The sequence below is a fragment of the Notolepis coatsorum genome (assembly GCF_963971535.1).
Source record: "Notolepis coatsorum genome assembly, chromosome: 7".
NCBI classification, from domain to species: Eukaryota; Metazoa; Chordata; class Actinopteri; order Aulopiformes; family Paralepididae; genus Notolepis; species Notolepis coatsorum.
The window spans coordinates 32,470,579-32,485,907 of NC_140171.1; the positions used below are offsets into that span (position 1 = coordinate 32,470,579).

General features: G+C 44.1%; 1 protein-coding gene across 1 annotated transcript in view; it reads left to right on the forward strand.

Annotated features, from left to right (window-relative positions):
* Window positions 1-14,242: 14,242 nt before the first annotated feature.
* The window catches only part of aspscr1 (ASPSCR1 tether for SLC2A4, UBX domain containing), a 60,590-nt gene continuing 59,503 nt past the window's right edge, over window positions 14,243-15,329 (forward strand). Inside the window, exons 1-2 of the mRNA XM_084319338.1 lie at window positions 14,243-14,334; window positions 14,590-14,645. Coding sequence (XP_084175464.1) covers window positions 14,245-14,334; window positions 14,590-14,645 — 146 coding nt within the window. The 5' untranslated portion in view covers window positions 14,243-14,244. The remainder of the gene's footprint in view (window positions 14,335-14,589; window positions 14,646-15,329) is intronic.

Below are 15,329 nucleotides of genomic sequence, written 5' to 3' on the forward strand. Positions count from 1 at the left end.
TGTTGGACCAAGTCACTATGCTTTTTATTCATAAGCTTCTTTGTTTCAGTTGCAGGCATGTGGTCATGCATGTCCCATGGTATTCGGTTTACAGAGCTGGCCTCTTCTTCTCTACCTTCACAATACCCCTAAACTCCTTCTTCTGAGCTTTATTCTCTTTCTTCAACAATTCTTCCATTATGTTGTAGTTCTCTCTCCATCTCCTCTTTCACTCTCTTCTGCTGCATGCGTTCCACTCTCTCTCTCCAGGACAATTTCAGTTGATCTCCTCTTTCCGTTATCTCGAGCATGGCACTCTTGTTGTCCACCGTCTTGTACCGGAGACCGGAGTCCTTCCAAGAGAATCTGCTCGTTCTTGAAGTCAGCATTCAACTTGATGTGTGTGAGCGCTCCTCAGGCTCTGTCTCTCTGCTTCCTCCTCTTTGTCGGTTGTGTAAGCGAGGGCCCTGGGACTCTACTCAGTCACTACTCTAAAAGTCCTTCTCCTCTAACTCCCTCAGCGGTTCCTTTATAACAGATGTTTTAACTGAATTCTCAGGGCCGGCACTCACCATCTGTCCAGGGTTGGCGTTAACCAGGCAGGTCAATTAAATGTGCTGTAAGTGGTAGCTCTACATTCCGACAGCCATCACTGATATAGAGTGCTTGGTCAGTAACATGGGTCTCCCAGTCCCTCTCCTCTGCAGTGAACAGAAAATACATTTATTCCCGCTTCATCCAATCAGGAGCGAGAAACCCTACATATTTTTCTTATTTCAAGATATCTTGCCAAGCCAAATTTGCTTACTGCACTGGTAGATAATTTTACTTGGTTCAAGGACACATGTGCTTAAAACTAGTTTTTATTGCTTATTTTTGTCAGGCCAATTTACAGCATGGAGCTATCTCTCCTGATTGGATAAAGTGGGAACAGGATACCAGAACATCTATTTTGTGTTTACTGCAGAGTGGAGGGACTGGGAGACACCCATGTTACTGACCAGACAATCTATATCAGTGATGGCTGTCACAGTGTAGAGCTATAATTTTAACATGTAGACCACTTATTTGAACAAACACCACCTTTAAGAACAAATTCTTATGTACAATGCACATAGCTGGGTTGGACTACAAGGATTAAGTCAGTTGCTGTTGGTAGCTTTTCTTTGGAACCATACATTTGATCTGTGTAGGCTATTGACTGTCCACACTCTGCTGTTAACTGTGGAGAGAACAGACTGGGTCTTCTTCAAGTGGTCCACCAAGGCAAATTCAAGACTATGCTAAATGTTCTTTTGTTTTTCTTTAGAGGAAAACTCCAACATTTTGGGAAATTAGCTTATTTGGCATCTACCCTGGAGTTAGACAAGAAGATACATACCCTTTTTCTTCTCTGTGCATGCAGTAGGAGTAAGAAGACACGCACCGTTAGCCTAGCTTAGCGTCAGTCACTGGAAGTAGGTTCCTCCATTAGCCTAGTTCCAAACGTCTTCCTACTCCTACTGCATGCACAGAGAAGAAAAATGTATGTCTTCTTGTCTAACTCCAGGGTAGATGGCAAATAATTTCCCAAAATTTTGGAGTTTTTCTTTAATGTAAAGCTGCCCTGTCTCGTCCACATCTGTGCAATTTTGTTTCCAGACACTGTCTGTGAAATCCATATAATAATGCCAATATCCCACACACGGGTAATGGAATCTCTTCCTGCGTCTCTTCTACAGTGTAGCACAATGTCCCAGGACAATATCTCAAGACCATATCTGTCCATGACCTCTCTCATGGATCACGTGAAAATCACAAGCTGGTACATCATGAACAGAAAGACTGTTGTGTTGGACTTTTACATTAGTTAGAATTCTAATCGACATCCATTCAAATTTTCTGCACAATAAAATCTCAGCAACCTCATGGAATTCCAATTTTGCTAACCATCAGTATGTGTAAATAAACATCAAGTTCTCCCAAAGCCTCTTACTAAGCCCATCTGTAATAAGCACCAGGGGATGATCTTTGAGAAGATGCTTTGGGAAACACAGACCAGACCCTCGGCCGGCTGGCTCCTCTCAACACACACAGCTGTTATAGGCTAGTAGTCCAGTCAGACACATTTTTGAAGTTTCTACCATGCTGACTGAGGAAGGAAATGGATTGTTTGTTTGTTTATTCAGACGGTGGCAATTTCCCCCCAGAACTGAGAACACTATTCATCTCTCTCTCCCCCCCCCCCCTCTCTCTCCCTCTCTCTCCCTTTCCCTCTCTCTCCCTCTCCCTCTCTTTCTCTCTCTCAGGTGAATTGACACGCCAATGTTGATGTTGCCGGTCAGTCAAATGCACCCCCTCCTAACTAACGCATGGCCCTCACACCTCTCCAACTGTGTGCAACATGTGTCGTGTTGTGACGCTTTCGTCTGATCCCTGCAACTCTGAGTCTCTGCAGTTTAGTCAATCAATCAAATGTATTTGTATAGCACATTTAAACATGACACTTGTCAACCAAAGTGATTCACAGTGCTTACATAGCTTACATAAAAAAATTAAATAAAAATTAAGTGCTCCTATTACAAAACAAATTTTTTATTTTATTTTATTTTATTTAAAGTCTGTGTAAAGCAATAATAAATATGTGTTCTGAGTTTGTCACACCAGAGAAAAATGTGTTATTAAGCACCCAGCCAAAGTATGTATCATCGTGCCATGATTTCAGCAACTAATTTCAAACATGTAGGGAGAACAGGGTTGGTTGTCACACGGGATGGAAATGTCCAGAATTGGGATCAGAGCTCACCTCACCTACATATTCTTCTTTGGAGTAAGACAGCTGAACTTGAGGTGAGAGAACTTTTAGTGTTTTTCATGTGAAATTGTAAATATTCAGCTCCTCAGTATTTTTCTTCTAGGCTTTTACACAATTGGTTTATAATGAAACAATTGTTACCCTTAAAAAGTGTGAAGGGAAAGCTATAGTTTAGATTGTTGTTGGCTAACTAACTCGTTTTTCGATGGTTGCTAGCCTTGATACTAGCAAGACATTCCAGTTGGGGTTTGTCGTCACATTCTCTTTGGGTTTGGTTGTCACATGTGACAAGCATGACAGTGCTTTTAATGAGCACAACATGTGCCGTTTCTTCACCAACTTGGAGGAGGTGATGGATGAGCTGAGGACAGACCAAGCAGAGCCCAATGCACCCCAGCACAGCCCACCTACCAAGCCTAGTACATCCCAGCCTAGACCACCTACCAAGCCTAGTACATCCCAGCCTAGACCACCTGCTAAGCCTAATACATCCCAGCATACCACCTTCCAAGCCTAGTACATCCCAGCCTAGACCACCTGCTAAGCCTAATACATCCCAGCCTAGACCACCTGCCAAGCCTATACATCCCAGTGTACTCCACCCCAGCTGGAAAAGGCAGCCAGCAAGAAGAAGAAACAGAAAATAAATAAGACAGGAGGAGTGTTCATCAGATGAAGATGATTGTTTTTGTTTGGTTTGTATGGAAACGTTCTCCAACAGCCATTCAGGGGAGGTGTGGGAAAAGTGTTGGATGTGCAACCAGTGGGCACACAAGCTCTGCTTAGTTGGAGTGCCCAGACCCTACATTTGCCATCACTGTAACTCAGATAGTGAATGAGTGGTTTCCTAACTAACCTTACTGTCATGCACTTGTCCTAATATTATACTAACCTACACTGTAGTACTCAAGTGTTGTGAGGAAGGCACGGCAACGCCTCTACTTCCTCAGGCGCCTAAGGAAGTTCCAAGTCAGTCAGAAGATCCTTAAGAACTTCTACTCATGTACAATAGAGAGCATCCTGACTGGCAATATCACCTCCTGGTTTGGGAATAGCACCGCACAAGACCGTAGCAGACTACAGAGAGTGGCCCGTTCAGCCGAACGCATAATTGGAGGGGGGCTTCCCACTCTCCAGAACATTTACAACAAGCGGTGCATGGGTAAGGCTAAGAGAATTATCAAAGACTCCAGCCACCCAAACAACTGCCTCTTTGAACTGCTGTGGTCAGGCAAGCGATACCGGAGTCTCATGGCAAGCACAGGTTGCTCAACGAACCATCAGGTTGGCCATCAGGTTGCCATCAGGTTGCTCAACGAACAATAACACTATACAACAACCATCAGATGCACTCACAGCACACACATCCACACTCACTTTAAACAAACAACTCACTGCAGCACCCACTTAGAACACCTAAACACACTTTATATTTATTGGCAAATTTGCACTACAACCCATACCTCAGTACACCTTACTGTAAATTGTACCTCATCCCATTTCTGCTTTGCACTATATAGTATATTGTATGGTAACTCAGTTACTTCTACTTTGCATTGAACATTGTACATATGTACATATTGAACACTTGTGTCTACGTACGTGACTTCTATTTTATACTGCTATACTTATTTTATTTCATACTTATCTTTTTTGTCTAGCACAGTCTCTGGAGCGTAACAGAAAGAAGCATTTTGTATAAAAGTATTCTGTACTTCTGTATGACAACTAATAAAGAAACTTGAAACTCAACACTTTGATGAACATTGTTACTCAGTTGTACCCTTCCTGCTGTCTTGTTGTACAACACTTGTAAGTCACTTGGATAGTAGTGTTGGCTATTATTGTTAGGCCTATTTATTTTGTTCTTATTTTGTTATATAGGATGGCCTAAAGATGTGTTTCCTGTTTATGTTCATGTTAAGATGCATTAAGTTATGTATTTGTCAACTTGTCAATGCAATTCAACTTTCAAATTGAGTTCTTCCTTCTTGCCTTCTTTTTAAGATTTTTCCCATTAAAACACATTGTGACAACCAACCCCATAGTGTGTGACAACCATCCCTGTGGTGGGGTTGGTTGTCACAATATGTCAGAGTGTCTTTGATAGGTAATTTCCTCTTTGTTACAATATGTTGGAAAATGAGAGGGATACAAATTTCAAGCCAACATCTTAAGCTTCCATTTAATGTAGGAATGACTATTGAAAGTGTTTTTGATGATGAGCAATTGACACTAGAATAAAAAGTGTGACAACCATCCCTGTTCTCCCTATGTGTTTAGAAGCAAATCTCAGAATTGACTTTACATGGACTTTAACATTCCTCTGTTTAACTTGCCATCTTTTTGTCAGTTGTAGCTCAAACCTTCACTCTAAAGTGCTTTTTAACACACAGAAAAATAACAAAATCTCCTCTGTATGTTGTCAATTGGTAGCAGGTGCACCTCCTCATACAGCCTCCTGGCTGGGTGCACCTCCTCATACAGCCTCCTGGCTGGGTGCACCTCCTCATAGCCTCCTGGCTGGGTGCACCTCCTCATAGCCTCCTGGCTGGGTGCACCTCCTCATACAGCCTCCTGGCTGGGTGCACCTCCTCATACAGCCTCCTGGCTGGATGCACCTCCTCATACAGCCTCCTGGCTGGGTGCACCTCCTCATACAGCCTCCTGGCTGGATGCACCTCCTCATACAGCCTCCTGGCTGGGTGCACCTCCTCATACAGCCTCCTGGCTGGGTGCACCTCCTCATACAGCCTCCTGGCTGGATGCACCTCCTCATACAGCCTCCTGGCTGGATGCACCTCCTCATACAGCCTCCTGGCTGGGTGCACCTCCTCATACAGCCTCCTGGCTGGGTACACCTCCTCATACAGCCTCCTGGCTGGGTGCACCTCCTCATACAGCCTCCTGGCTGGGTGCACCTCCTCATAGCCTCCTGGCTGGGTGCACCTCCTCATAGCCTCCTGGCTGGGTGCACCTCCTCATACAGCCTCCTGGCTGGGTGCACCTCCTCATACAGCCTCCTGGCTGGGTACACCTCCTCATACAGCCTCCTGGCTGGGTGCACCTCCTCATACAGCCTCCTGGCTGGGTACACCTCCTCATACAGCCTCCTGGCTGGGTACACCTCCTCATACAGCCTCCTGGCTGGGTGCACCTCCTCATACAGCCTCCTGGCTGGATGCACCTCCTCATACAGCCTCCTGGCTGGGTGCACCTCCTCATACAGCCTCCTGGCTGGGTACACCTCCTCATACAGCCTCCTGGCTGGGTGCACCTCCTCATACAGCCTCCTGGCTGGGTACACCTCCTCATACAGCCTCCTGGCTGGGTACACCTCCTCATACAGCCTCCTGGCTGGGTACACCTCCTCATACAGCCTCCTGGCTGGGTGCACCTCCTCATACAGCCTCCTGGCTGGATGCACCTCCTCATACAGCCTCCTGGCTGGGTGCACCTCCTCATACAGCCTCCTGGCTGGGTACACCTCCTCATACAGCCTCCTGGCTGGGTACACCTCCTCATACAGCCTCCTGGCTGGGTACACCTCCTCATACAGCCTCCTGGCTGGGTGCACCTCCTCATAGCCTCCTGGCTGGGTGCACCTCCTCATACAGCCTCCTGGCTGGGTGCACCTCCTCATAGCCTCCTGGCTGGGTGCGCCTCCTCATACAGCCTCCTGGCTGGGTACACCTCCTCATACAGCCTCCTGGCTGGGTGCTCTCTCTGCCACATTGCAATAGATCAAGTCACAAAGAATCCATGTAACACATGTCAATGACCAGGGCCGTGCACAGGACTTTAGAGGGGCAGGTACGTGCTCAAAGGCTGAAAAGGGCACTAGGCCTGTGCTATTTTTGGGGGCCTTTTTTGGGCGGGGGGGGGGCCTTTTTATGCTTTTTGGTGATCAAATATTGAATATTGAACTATAATAATCAGTGCAGGAGCTCACTTAACCTTGAAAGACACTTTTATCACTGACTTAAAAGGCCCATACATCTCCATAAATGTTCAGGGCGGAGGGAATAAGTGCTTACCTTACAGACCCCAAGTCTGTATATTCTGTATTATATCCAACAGGTCATTAGGACAGCAGACTCGGTTGGCACTGCTCAAAACGTACCTTTTTAAAATAGCTTTTAAATGAATTATTATCTTTATTTCATTGTCTTATTTTTCTTTATTTCTATACATTTTACTTAAATATTTGATTATAATTTGTATCATTGTTTTATGTAGTTTTTTTATCATTTTATTTGTTCTTTTTTAATGTCAACATATTATTTAAATAATTCAAATGGACCTCAAACATGTTCCGTTGTGATGTCACAGTATGTCATAATCAAACATTCTAGAACATTTGTGATGTCACAGTATGATGTCATAATCAAACATTATAGAACATTTGTGTATCTATTCAACAATTCTCTCAGAAGATCTCAGATATCAGTAGACAAGTGAAGATATCACTTGTTGTTTCCGGCTACTTGTCTGTAAGCTTGAATATATTCTGTAGATACAATTTAAAAATCACATGGAAAAGGAAACAATGTCCTGTACAATCCTTAATGAACTGCGTCTGGAGGGAAGGTTCTGTGATGTGGTTATTAAAGTCAACAGCACTGAGTTTAACGCCCACAAGGCAATCCTGTGTGGCTGCAGCGCCTATTTCAGGTACGTTTATCTTGTTTCAGGATAGCTTGGTTAGTAAACAGATACCATACTGTACTTTTACTGTAAACAGATACTATACTGTACTTCTACTGTAAACAGATACTATAATTCTACTGTGCTAAGACCCTATACTTCTACAGTGAAAATATATTAGTACACAGGACAGAATGTTGCTTACTGTTTACTGATCAGATATCTCTATACTCTGCATCCCACAGAACCCTCTTCACTCACTGGAGCGACTCAAAGGAACGAGTCTACACTATCACTGGGGTGTCCCCGGGTATGATGAAGCTCATCATAGAGTACGCCTACACACGCTTTGTGCCGGTGACAGCAGAGAACGTGGAAGAGCTTCTGGTGGCTGCAGACCAGCTTCTCGTCCATGGCATAGTAGGAGCGTGCTGTGACTTCCTAGAGGGCCAGTTGTCTCTGGAAAACTGTGTCGGCATCTGGAGGTTTGCGGACATCTACTACTGCCCTGACCTGATGCGCAAAGCCCATCTCTTCATCGTGTGTCACTTTGAGGAGATGTTGCACGTCTCACAGGAGTTTGTGGAGCTGTCCCTGCAGCAACTGGTGGACATCATCGAGAGGGATGATCTGAACGTGAAGAGCGAGGAGACAGTGTTCGAGGCTGTCCTCCGTTGGATCGACCACTCCTGTGAGGAGCGTAAAACACACATCCCTTTGCTGCTGCCCAAGGTAACTAATTGTATTACTGTGCAATACATTAAAACAACACTAGGCTCCCTAGTACAGTGGTTCTCAAACATTTGGGTCCAAACTGTTCCCTAGCAACAGAAACCGTCTACAACCGATGTCTAAGTTGTACCCGCTGTCTGCTTGTCTCTTCCCAGGTTCGCATGGGCTTGATGAGGCCTGACTACTTGCTGAACAACGTCCAGAACAACCCTGTGGTGAGGGACAGCCACGACTGCAGGCCCCTCATCCTCAGCGTCCTGAAACCCCCTGGCTCCGACAGGCTCCCAAACCCCCTGACCCGCCCACGCCTGCCCCAGGAGGTCCTATTGGCCATCGGAGGCCGGAGTGGCGGCATCCAGACCAATGTCATGGAGGCTTACAATATCCGAGCCGGTGGATGGATGGATGTGAGCGTTGAGCTGGAGAGTCCCCGGGCCTACCACGGCACCGCTTATCTCCACGGTCTGGTCTACTGCATCGGTGGCAAATACGGCGTAGAGTATTTGAACAGTGTGAGCAGGTTCAACCCCGTCACTCGCAGCTGGCTGCAGGCAGCTCCCATGCACTCACGCCGCTGTTACGTCAGCGTGGTCGCGTTGGACGGCTGTATCTACGCCATGGGAGGGTTCGACGGACACCAACTGAACACCGCCGAGCGCTACAAGCCTGAAACCAACCAGTGGACACTGATCTCACCCATGCTGGAGCACAAGAGCGACGCAGGGGCAGCAGCCCTCCACGGCAAGGTTGGTATCATTCAGAATCAGAAATGTCTTCATCAAGTCAGCTGCACATACAAGGATTTTGTCTTGGTCCTTTGGTCCATCAACATTAACAGACAAGACAATTAAAGTACAATGAAATAAAATGGAATATATAAACTAAATTAGGATATTCTTTCTTATTACAGGTTTACATCTGTGGTGGCGACAACAGGGGGGAGTGTCTGCTCACAGCTGAGTGCTACAGCCCAGACACCGACCAGTGGACTCTGATCGCCCCCATGAGCAGCAGGCGTAAAGAAGTGGGAGTCGCTGCGTACGGAGGACAAATCTATGCGGTAGGTGCACACGGAGACAAATGCTTTATACTAGATATTTCTATAGATATGTATCATTTGACTTGCAATGCTGCTGTGATGCCCTAATTTCCCTAAGTGGATTAATACAGTGTCTGCCTGCCTGCCTTAACCACACACTAAAACATTCCTCTCATGTGTCCTGTCCTCAGGTGGGAGGGGTAGACAGTGAAAACTACCTGCGTAGCGCGGAGGCCTACAGCCCCTTGACTGACTCCTGGCACGCCCTGCCCGCCATGCTCACCCCCCGCAGCAACTTTGGCATCGGGGTGTTGGACGACCTGCTCTTCGTGGTCGGAGGCTACAATCGCTTCACCTCCATCTCCAACGTGGAGCGCTATGACCAGAGCAGCGACAGGTGGACTGTAGCAGAGGACATGAAGATCCAGCGCGGTGCCGTAAGATGCTGCATAATGCATGGCCTGCCTAACATGAGCCAGTACGCCGCTCCCCGTGGCACCCTGCAGTGACCCCTGGAGGAGGAGGAGGATGAGGAGCAGGAGGAGGAGGAGGAGGAGGAAGAGGAGCAGGAGCAGGAAAAGGAGGAGGAAGAGGAGGAAGAAGAGGAGGAAGAGGAGGAGGAAGAGGAGGATTAGGAGCAGGAGGAGGAGGAAGAGGAAGAGGAGGAGGAAGAGGAGGATTAGGAGCAGGAGGAGGAGGAAGAGGAGGATTAGGAGCAGGAGGAGGCGGAGGAAGAGGAGGAAGAGGAGGATTAGGAGCAGGAGGAGGAGGAAGAGGAGGATTAGGAGGAGGAGGAAGAGGAGGAGCAGGAGGAGGAAGATGAGGATTAGGAGCAGGAGGAAGAGAAGGATTAGGAGGAGGAGGAGGAAGAGGAGGAGGAGGAGGAAGAGGAAGAAGAGGAGGAGGCAGCAGGGGATCCATCTAAGAACCTTAAACATTTATTAGACCAAAAGAAATCCTAAGAAATTAATAAATTACTATCAGCCAAAGGTGGTGCATTTCTTTCTTTTTTTCTTTTTCTTTTATTGGTCTTTTTCCCCCTCCATTTTCCTCCGATTTTCTCCCATCCCAATGTTAGTCGTATGCCAATTCCCAGTCCCTTCCTGATCGCTGCGCACTTACCCCCCACAGTCAGATCATCTGGGAGAGTGGAGGCTACCACGTGCTTCCTCCGACACACGTCCAGCCAATCACCGCTTCTTTTCACCTGGCAGCGCGGATTCTCATTGAGAGGGCGTAGCGTGTGGGAGGACCACACTATCCCCCTCACGTCCAATCCGCGCTTAGCAGGCGCCCCGACCGAACTGTAGGAGTCGCTGTTTACAACGACCCGGACCCACCCCGCCAGCATTTCTTTCTTCTAGTAATTCAGACAATATCGGTTTTTAGTTTGTGTAATGTAATGTAATATCTGTTTTTAGTTAGTGTAATGTAATGTAATATCTGTTTTTAGTTTGTGTAATGTAATGTAATATCTGTTTTTAGTTTGTGTAATGTAATGTAATATCTGTTTTTAGTTTGTGTAATGCACATAATATGGGAACTTTTATCCATATGGTTGAGCCTGTTAGGAATTGCACCCCCAACCCAAGCAGATTGCAGATCACTCTCTCTATATGGAGGTAAACAAATATGGTCCGAAATCACAAGTTAATGTCCCCATGGGCCGGACAAGTCTTCTTTAAACTATTCAAGAAGAAACATCCCAATAAATCAAGAACAAAAAACCCACCATGAAATCCAAAATAAATGTAAAATAAATAAATGCAACACTCCCAGACATACCCCAGCGAAGGTAAGGAAAAACTAGCAATAGCAAAAAAGCACCACAGGCGATGTGGAGGAGAGAAACCTTAGAAGGGCCGTTCAAGGGGGATCCCCCTTCTTGGATGTCGGTGATAATAGTGTTGCTATGGATGGGTGGAGAATAAAACAGGCGAATAGTTGGTATGTATGTACATATACGTGTAATAAAACACAAATATGTGCATGCAATAGCAACTGGGGTACATAAGAACTTTTTTGAAACATTTAAATATATTACAACTCTACATACATGTGATTAGCATTATACTCAGTAGAACAAATGTATATATCTTATACCCAGTTTAATCACTATATGGCATATTACTGTTGCACTTTACTGTTACATTTGCACTGGGGTTGGATGCCCCACTTATTTTCATTGTAATGTACTTATGCTGTATGATGACAATACATTTCAATGTAATCTAATCTAACTGGTACTATGACCTGAATGATGGTCCTAGAGGTCAGTGATTTTATGCTCTTTTGGTGTTTTGGCGATGGTGGCGTAAGAGAGTGCTGTCTTAACGTAAGAGAGTGCCGTCTTAACAGGTCGTCGGAAATCGCCCATATAGGCATTCGATTGGGTCGAGACCTGGTGACTGCATGCGAATGCCCTCGTATGCCCTGTGTATGGGGACATGTCACCCATATAGAAACACACCTCTTCAATCAATATCTGAAATGCAAATAAATAAATAATAATACCTTAATAAATATAATATTTATATTGTAGTGGGTTCTATAGAGACATAATTCCCCATGGTATTGTTTTGATGTGTTGATGGGGCACTGTCACTTTAAGGAGGTTGGTTTTGGGGTTGGGCTGAGAGGAGACGCCCTGTGTGGGGTTTCATTGATAAATGTTTGATTACTACGAGCTGTCAGAAGCTAGCCCGGCATAGTTCTGACAGCTGTCACTTGTGCTACTGCGAAATAAATGACACACAGCTTTGTGTTGTCAACTGATAGAAATTGTGCGTTTCTCTATTCCGACGATTTCTACAATATAATATATATATAAATAACTGTCTTTTACTAGTACCTTAGTACTATGTACTATGTTACTATCCGTATACTACTACCTACCATGCTAATATGTCTATTATACTATGCACTCGGTGTAACACTCAAGTTCAACACTATTTGACGAACAATGCCACTGACTATAAGCTGCCAGAGATGCACATCTCCTGCTGACCAGAAAACCACACACTTTTCTGATAGTGGGGTGCCTGGACACTCAGTCATTTAAAATGTATGCGAAAGTTTCGTTTTCACTTCTAATTTGAAGATAAGGATCTATAGAACAATTTTGGCTTGATTGTCAAGAAACCAGTTGAATTTAATAAAAATGTATCCAAAATGGCCACAATCGAAATCATGAATTCTTTAAAAACTTCTTAATGTTCACACAATTGCTGTGTAATATAATTTTGTATTGCTATTTTAAGTTAATACTGTGTGAGGAATCAACTGGAGTTCAAATATTGATGTTTTGAATATTCTGGTATGACAAAAATCAAAGATGGCTGCAATTTCTGTATTTATTTCGAATTACGCTTCATAACTTTTATTCTATTGAACCTAGAATGGTGATGTTGGTGCCTATACCTAGGTTTTCATGAATGAGTAATTGAATACAAATAAAATAAACATGATTGGAGCATATCTTATATGATATTTCACACAATGACACAATAAATATGTGGAGAACTAGAGTTAGATATGAGAACTGTAAACAACAGTTGATTGTGAAGAACAAACGATGATTGTGAAGAACGTCCTCATCACAAGAAAGGATCTGCATCTCAGCACCAATGTCAACGCCATGCCAAAGACCTGATGGAGGTGTTGCTGAGCAATGGGAATCCCTTTGAGGAGGGCAGTAAAGACCTGGTTACATTAGACAATGTACTTCTGACAGCACCGATCAAGCGAAATAACTTACTGTTGTTCCATGAGAAGAAAACACAGAAGAAGACAGCAAATAAGCTGAGAATGCAGCACTTCAAACATCATGCAGAGCTCTATGGGAAAGCTTTTATTGTGCTACTACCAGCTAGACACAATACACGTCAAGTAGAGATATTTCTGTTGACGAGGAGTTAGTTGCACCAGGTGTAACGACATTTTCTCATTCCTGGCAAATAAGTTGTTAACAGATGGACAGTTCCCAGATGACAAGGATGTCTACATCACTGCAGGTGATCAAGTCCACCATGTTGGAAACAGTCCACCAATGGATCAATGCAACCATGAGGAAGCTGACACTCGTGTCCTATAATACATCTCCACCACGCCCTCCAAACATCATCACTTGGGAGGGTGCATACTGCAGATACAGATGTTTGTCGTAATCCTTCTGACAAATTTCCATCACATCAAGCCACTAACAGATACACACCGACAATGACAGCATTTAAAAAATAAAGAAAAATATAAACCTTTATGACCACATCTTCTTCTGCATGTTCTTGTAGTCCTACATACAGTTACATCAATGTAAACAAATAATTGAAATGATGTCGATGATCACAGAATTCCTTGATGGGGTCAAAAGGTGTCTCTGACCACCAGTCTTGTATATTCAATACAGTATTCTGGTCGCATAATTGCCATTTGGCAACAAACATTTGTGTTTTCATAAATTATACTGTATTACTATATACTTTACTTTATTGTTAAATGTACCATTCATAGAATGAGTTGTATCTTCTTCTTCTTTTTTTTAAGGAAATGTCCACATATCCACATAGCTATCTCCAGAGAGGTGTGTGAGAGAAAAATAACCTACTGACAGCTGTAGAAATGTGAAATGTGAATTAATACATTTTCACATTTAATATAAGTAAATCTTATATATAAGTATAAGTAAATATAAGTATCATACTGGTAGGCTCACAGAGTAGGCCTAGGTAAGTATGGTAAGTGTGTAAGTAAGTAAGTAAGTAAGTAAGTAAGTAAGTAAGTAAGTAAGTAAGCAAGCAAGCAAGCAAGTAAATATGTATTAGTACCTTTATACGGGTATGGAGGTCAGTGGTTTTCAAACATTCTCATGTCAAGGACTCCCCAGATTGATACATTTTAGGCCATGGACCCTTATTTCATATGATCTTGTCCTAGGGACCCCCATCTGAGAATATTTTTGTGGTTAGATATGATTTAGTTGAGAATTCCATAAAACTGTCTCTGTGTTGTGGTGGAATAAAGTTGGTTCAAATAAACACCGTGACGTCACAGCACAATGGCAGCCAGCAGTACAGCTGTGACAGTCCTTACTCCAAATGGAAGAAGACAAACTGTTAAAGTGTCCCCAAACACAATTTTATTACAGGTAGGTTATGTAACGTTAAGAGGATTTAATGGGCGTCCATATAGTTATCTGATTATGTCCTATGTTGTTTTCCTCTTAGGTAAAACCTGTATTCCGTTCACGTTAGCAAGCTAACGGTTAGCTAATGACTGCTCAGTTTCTCTGTCTCGTCTGAGAGACTGTATACAACCTACAGATTCGTTTGAATGAACAAATGGGTGACTCAAGTTAGAGACGGACTAGCCTAACGTTACCTGATTCCATCCGATGTTGTAGGTCCTGGAGGACGTCTGCAAGAAGCACGGATTCAACCCTGACGATCACGGCTTGAAGTGAGTTCGCTTTAGTAAAGCTAGCTGGGGTTTTCATAGCCACAGCCATGGTGGTTAACTTTGCTCAGACCTGAAGCTACCTACAGTATAGTTAACTTATCAGCCCTGTATCACTTATATCATTATATGCCTGCTGCACCCTGCAGTAAGCTGGTTACATTTGCTGCCAATATTTATAGAACATTCTCTACATGTTGTTGAGCCAAAACAATTATGATCAACATAACAAAACAAGGCTGGTTTTTTTCTTATCATTTTGTGTGAATAGATCTAAGAAACTCAACATCTGTATACGTTGTTGAGTATTGATTATGAGTTATACATTTATTATAAGTGTTTTATTGTAAATCAATTGTCTAAGTTTAGCTACAGTGCATTAAGATGGTGTTCTTATTTTGTGCATTTGTGTTTTTTTTTAAATTTTTATTATTGATCTTTTCCCCCCTCCTTTTTCCTCCGATTTTCTCCCATCCCAATGTTAGTCGTTAGGCCAATTCCCAATCCCCTTCCTGGTCGCTGCGCACTTACCCCCCCACAGTCGGTCTGGGAGAGTGGAGGCTATCACGTGCTTCCTCCGACACACGTCTAGCCAATCAACCGCTTCTTTTTCACCTGGCAGCGCGGACCCTCACTGAGAGCGTGTAACGTGTGGAAGGATCACACTACCGCCCTTAGATCCTATCC